The sequence below is a fragment of the Myotis davidii genome, unplaced genomic scaffold (assembly GCF_000327345.1).
Source record: "Myotis davidii unplaced genomic scaffold, ASM32734v1 scaffold2747, whole genome shotgun sequence".
Taxonomy (NCBI): Eukaryota; Metazoa; Chordata; class Mammalia; order Chiroptera; family Vespertilionidae; genus Myotis; species Myotis davidii.
The window spans coordinates 4,574-11,240 of NW_006297768.1; the positions used below are offsets into that span (position 1 = coordinate 4,574).

General features: G+C 43.2%; 1 protein-coding gene and 1 pseudogene across 1 annotated transcript in view; both read right to left on the minus strand.

Moving 5' to 3' along the window:
- The window catches only part of LOC102756062 (mas-related G-protein coupled receptor member X2-like), a 6,720-nt gene extending 3,673 nt beyond the window's left edge, over window positions 1-3,047 (minus strand). Inside the window, exon 1 of the mRNA XM_006773354.2 lies at window positions 3,044-3,047. Coding sequence (XP_006773417.2) covers window positions 3,044-3,047 — 4 coding nt within the window. The remainder of the gene's footprint in view (window positions 1-3,043) is intronic.
- A 2,951-nt stretch (window positions 3,048-5,998) lies between these two features.
- LOC107184606 overlaps window positions 5,999-6,667 on the minus strand; it is a 1,233-nt pseudogene continuing 564 nt past the window's right edge.

The following is a 6,667-nucleotide window of genomic DNA, read 5'->3' on the forward strand; positions in this document are numbered from 1 at the left end:
TGGATTCTAATCCCAGTTTCCATTCCTGTTTCATGGCACCATGTGACCAGGTGGTAGTTAATGGGAGGTGAGCACAAGTGATGTAACCAATTTTAGGTTGTGCCTTTCCTTCCCCTCTTCACCTCTGGATGGAAGCTGATGAGTCTGGGAGCCCTGCAGGAGCATGAAGTCACCTCTCTAGCGATGGGGAGCAGTGATTTGAAAGAGCACAGGTATCTGGTGCCTTTAAGACACCAGTCAAGTTCTAGTAACTTCTCTTGCATTTCCTTCTAGAGCTACCAAAATCATAAATTGAAATCTTAAAAATATTTGTATACAACCACCTTGAAAAATAATGTATGTTCTATATTCAAGGCATCTATGATGACAGAGATGTTATTTCAAAGACGTGTCACACAGTAGGGGGTGCCAACACATCAAATAAATGAGATGTAATAACAAATTGATGTAATCACAGTGAGAGAGAAAAAGTCCTAGGAAAAAGAACTAAGAAGAAGCTATAAGAAAAATGTGTTCCCTTCATTTGATATCGAATTTCATTTCCAGCTTCTCTACCCTCTTCTGGGCTCCCTTTCCCTCTGGTTCCTGGTTGTTCTCAGGAAAGGGTGACACTTCTTATATAATAATTCTGAGAGTTTTAGACCAGAAAATGGATTCTAATCCCAGTTTCCATTCCCATTTGATGGCACCATGTGACCAGGTGGTGGCCAATGGGAGGTGAGCACAGTGATGTAACCAATTTTAAGTTGTGCCTTTCCTTCCCCTCTTCTCCTCTGGATGGAATGCTGATGAGTCTGGGAGCCCTGCATGAGAATGAAGTCACCTCTAGGGCTGGGGAGCAGTGATTTGAAAGAGCACAGGTGTCTGATGCCTTTAAGACACCAGTCAAGTTCTAGTAACCTCTCTTGCATTTCCTTCTACGGCTACCACAATCATATATTGAAATCTTAAAAATATTTGTATACAACAACTTTGAAAAATAACGTATGTTCCATATTCAAGGCATTTATGATGATAGAGATATTATTTCAAAGAAGTGACACCCAGTATGGGGCTGCCAACAGATCAAATAAATGAGATGTAATAACAAATTGATCTAATCACAGTGAGAGAAAAAAAGTCCTAAGAAAAAGAACTAAGAAGAGGCTATAAGAAAAATGTGTTCCCTTCATTTGATGTAGAATTTCATTTACAGATTCTCTACCCTCTTCTGGGCTCCCTTTCTCTCTGGCTCTTGGTCTATTATGATTTATCTTTAGGGATCGCTGTATCCTCTATTAATTTCCCTTAGTCCTGCTCACCCTTTTTACACAGTCTTTTTATTAAACTCTCTTCAATTGCCCTATTTATTTGTGCCTTGTGTTTTTGGCTGTGACAAGAAAGATAGATGCATGTAACAAAGAAATAAGCAAGCAATCTCATAGACAGCAAGGTAATGTGTGAAATCTGAGGTTATTAACAACAATTCAGGTTGGAAAACAATGTCTGTGAAGCAGAAAGGTCCTTTGTCTCTCACAGTCTAACCTACCAGCACCCAAAGCTTCCCTGAGGGAGCTTCATGTCTCTGGACTCTCCTTCATGGGTGCCCATAGCTCCTTGCACGCTCTACCCCAAGATGCAGTGGTGACCATGTGGACTAAGAGGGAGAAAACAAAGATAGTTCTGAGCCGACTCTTACCTGAGTGCCATCTTCTAGTTGAAGGTGGTGAGTAGAAGAGGAGGAGCTTTCCAGGGAATGCTGAGCACTAGAGAACGCTCTCCTACCCCTGAATAGGAGGTGTCTGCAGGAGCAGGAGTGGAACCTGATGACCAAGAGAGGCTTATCAAGATGCTGGGCAGCCCCTGTGACTTCCTGCCCAAGGAGCACTGGCCAATTAGATTTTAGAGATCTGAGACAAGGGTCTCACGAGATGCTTTTCACTTGCCCTAAGGTTAATGACTTATCTCTTCCTCTCCACATCTTACCCTATGTGGTCCCCTCTCCATGAGAAATGTCTGAACTAGATCCAGTCATTGTCCGTAGTGAACCTGTGCATAAAGCCACCCACAAAGCAAAATCTTCCATAGCTAAAGAAGAGTTTGCTCTGCATTCAGGTCCCTGCCTGGTCTGGCTCATCTGATCTGTTTCCACTTACTTCTAGAAGTAATATATGCATATTAGTTTATTTCAGAGGACACCATAGTATGTAAAATGAAATGTAAAGTCTTTCCTAATCTCATTCCTCAATAATAACCAATTTTTACAGTTACCATTATAACTCTTTCACAAGCTATTTTATAGCTTTTCATAATAAAACTACATTTGTACTTTTGATTTATTAACATCAACAAGTGTGTATATTGTGTTCTGTTTTAAAAGATAAGGAAATTAGTGGAAAAAATATGTGGAAGTAAGTGGAAACTACACTGACGTGCTCCCAGGATGAAACTGGAATTACAAGTAAAATACAAAAAAAACACCCTAAATAGTCAACTGAAGACTAGCTGGAGAGACCCTGTGCTCTTTCCATGATAAAGAAGGATGGAAAGGGGAGACTGCACAGAGACTGGTGGGAAGGGTGGAGGAAGGAAAGGGTTGGCCAGGCTCTCACAGGCAGCAGCTGAAGTTCTGGAAAGATACCTCAGCTGTGGGGGGTTGCCACTGAGAACTCCTCCCCATGCTGAGCCCCCCGAGCAGAGAGGACCAGAACTGAGAAAGGTGCTCACATAACATCTGGCTGTGTAAAGCAGCAGGGTTGCTGTCTTCTGGGAGAGATGACTGGAAATGCAGGCATCCCCTTAAAGAGTCAATGCATAAAATCTTGTGTGCAGCCATTCATCTTGTGCTCTGGCAGAGGAAGGGCAGAGTGGGCTGAAGCTGTGTGAACAGAATCCAGGGTTTGGGCTTTGGGGTTAGAGTTTGGAAGGCAGACACCCTGATTTTCTATGCTGAATCATCCCCTAACACTGCAGAGGTCATCTCTCTCAGGCAGACCTTTGATATTCAGGTAGTTATTGCCTGGTGGGGAACACAGTTGATCCACCCTTCTGGAAAACCCCTCACCCATGGTGTGGAGTTTCTGAGGCCCATTACAAGGCCCATTACAAAAGCAATTGCCCCGCCCTGTTGGAAAACTACTCACCACACCTATGGACAATTGCTTGAGGGCTACTCAAGACTTAATCTAATCAGTGTGCAGGCAGAGGCAGGTCTCTGGAGGCTTTGAGTCTTTTCCTGATCTAATTAGTCAGAAACAGCATTTGGCACTGTCCTGCACTAGAAATTGGAGGCATAGCAGATCTACCTAGTACATACTTACAAATCTGAACAGGCAGCCAAAATGGGGAGACAAAAAACCAACTCGCAAATGAAAGTACAAGAGGATTCTCCAGAAGAAGAGATAAATAAAATGGAGATAAGAAATTTATCTGACATAGAATTCAGAATGATGGTAAAGATGCTCAACAGCATGAGAAAACATGTAGCAACTATGAAAAAAGAACAGTCAGAAATAAAGAATGACATACACAAATAAAGAACACATTGGAAGGAATACACAGCAGATTAGGGGCAGCTGAGGATCCAAAACATATAAGGAAGTCATACAACTTAGCAAAAGGAAGACAAACAATCCAATGAAAAAATGGGGAAAGGACCTAAATAGACACTTATCCAAAGTGGACATACAGATGGCCAAGAGACATATGAAAAAATGCTCAGTCACTGATCAGCAGAGAGATGCAAATTAAAATGACAATGCTGTATTGCCTCATATCTGTCAGAATGGCTACCATCAACAAAGCAAAAAATGACAAGTGCTGGCAAGGATGTAGAGAAAAGGAAACCCTTGTACACTGCTGGTGAGAATGCAGACTGGAACAGCCATTAAGGAAAACAGTATGGAGTTTCCTCAAAAAATTAAATATGGAATTGCCATTTGACCCAGTGATTCTACTTTTAGGAATATATCCTAACAAACCCAAAACACCAATCAGAAAGGATGTATGCACTCCTATGTTCATAGCAGCACAATTTATAATAGCTAAGATGTGGAAAAGCTGGAGTGTCCATCAGTAGATGAGTGGATAAAAATCTGTGGTACATTTATACCATGGTGTACTATGCAGCAGTAAAAGAGAAGAATCTCCTACCCTTTGAGACAGCATGGAGGGTCCTGTAGAGTGTCATCTATGTGAAATAAGTCAGTCAGAGAAAGACATGTATCACATGATTGCACTCAAAATGTTGAATCTAAGTAACAAAGTAAACTGATGATGGAGTGGGTCCAGAGACATGGAAGCATGGAACAGAGTATAGAATCTCCGAGGGAAGGCAGGGGAAGGTGTGTTGGTAGGAGGTAATCAACCAAAGACCTTATATGCATAAGCCATGAACAGACAATAGGGTGGTGAAGGCCTGAGGAGGTGGGGAGGCAGGGGGACTGGACAGGGTCAATGGGGGAAAAAGGGAACATATGTAAAACTTTCAACAATAAAAATTTTAAAAAAATGTATCCATATGGTGCATCAATTTCAATAAATGTGCCATATTAATGGAAGATTAATAAGAGAAACTGTCTGGGGAATTAGCAATGGAGGGGGGAGTTATAGTAATCTTCTGTACTTTCTGTACTATTTTTCTTAAAAAGTGCTCTAAAATATAAAATTTATTAAAATGAATAAGCAAAAAAAATGAATAAGCAAACTAGCAACTGAATAAATATTTACAATACACATAACTAATCAAAACCCCATTCTGCAAGTATCAAAGCTCCTACAAATAAATAATGGAAAAGGGAAACACTTAATAAAAATTGGCAAAACTGAAAAAGACACTTCAAGAAATACAAGTAGCCAATAAGCTCATGAAAGGATGCTCATGCTTGCAAAGGTTGAAAAATGGTGAAAACAATGTCCTTAAAGAGGGGACTGAGCCGAAACCGGTTTGGCTCAGTGGATAGAGCGTCGGCCTGCGGACTGAAAGGTCCCGGGTTACTGAAATCAGGCAATGGGGATTTAGCAGAGACTTGACTTGAAAATCACCATATGTTCATTCATTAATTCACTTATTCAATCAGCATTTATTATACTAAAGAGGTAGTCTAAGGTCTGCCAAAATCATCAAAGACTGCTCACTGGGGCTCGATTAAACTCATTCGTTTAATTTATAGAGATATTATAGGAGAATGACCACAAAAAATTGTGAAAAATGTAATGTTCATGTAGTTTCTATCTAGTTCAGTGATGAAAGAAATTTAGACTTTTCCTGCACTTCTTTCATCTTTTGCTGTAGTTGGGATTCTTTAAATGAGAGAGCAGTCGTGGACCCCAGAGATGGCAAAGCTCCCGTGGAAATGGGGTGAAGGCCTTGGGTGAGGCAGTTCTGGGACATTGCACTCTGTGTTTGTTTAACAGGCACTGGCTCACGTCAACCTCAGGAGATGGATTATTATATGGACTAGTAGCCCTGTGCACGAATCCATGAACTAGTAGGTCATTGCCGCCCTCCTGTAGCTCTCTGCCCACTGCTGCCCTCTTGTAACTCCCCTTGTCCCCCCATAGCTTGTTGTCCTGCCCTCTCCTGTAGCTCTCTGCCTCCTGTTTGCTTGCTGCCCTGCCTAGTTCTGTAGCTCTCTGCCACCTGCTTGTAGCCAGTAGGTTGCTACTGTCCTCCTGTAGCTCTCCGTCCGCTGCCCTGCCCTCCTATTCCTCCCGCGGCCCCCTCTAGCCTCTCCCCCATCTCCCCCACCCCCCCAGCTTACTGCCCTGCCCCCTCTTGTAGCTTTCCGCATCCCTCTTGTACCTTGCTGGCCCAACCTCCTGGTGATCCATGATCTGGTGATGCGCTTGGTCATTACACTTCAGGGCTTAACTTCTAATTAGCATATCCCTCTCTTATTATATAGGGTTGTTTTAATTCAGGGGCCCAGAGGGCAAACACAGTAAGAAAACCAACCAAAAGAGAGGGACAAAGCTGGCTTTCAAACTCACATCTGTCTGAACAAAGGAAGACTCTGAATCAAAACACTAGACTTTCCAACATGTCCAGGGTTTCCCCAGGACGGCTTTCTCCAGGTTCATCCACCTCAGGAGTGTCCTGCAGAGCCCTCTGGAGAACCACCCTCAGGGTGTGTTGCCCCTTCCACCATTGCTGCCTGAAGGAGCCAACGAAGAAAGTAAATGATGGGTTTGACACAGCTGTTCACATGAGACAGGAGAACTTCCTCCAAGAAATGAGGAACGAAAGCATCGAAATCTTTTTGATAACAGTGTAAGAGGAACCAGTTGATGCTGAAGAGCAGGCCACAGAAGAGGAAGACCAGTATCATGAGCACGAAGGTCACGTAGAGCCTGGTCAGCTGCACCCGCTGAGAGCCACACAGCAGTCCGATCATCAGGGCCAGGCTGGACCCAGAAAGAAGCACAAATAACAAAATCAGCCATGCCACATTAATGAAATCCATCACTGGACAGCAAACACGATGTATATCCCTACTCAGGGGGCCAGAGTAGTTCCTTTACAGGATGCTCAGCAACAGGGACAGGGCCCAGAGCAGAGCACATGTGAGGGCTGTCAGGTGTCTGAGGAGGTGGCTGTGGTACCAGATGGGCCACTGGATAGACAGGCAATTCTCTGCGTTAATGACATTGAGAAAGCTCAGGCTTGGAGAGGAGGCAAAGACAGCCA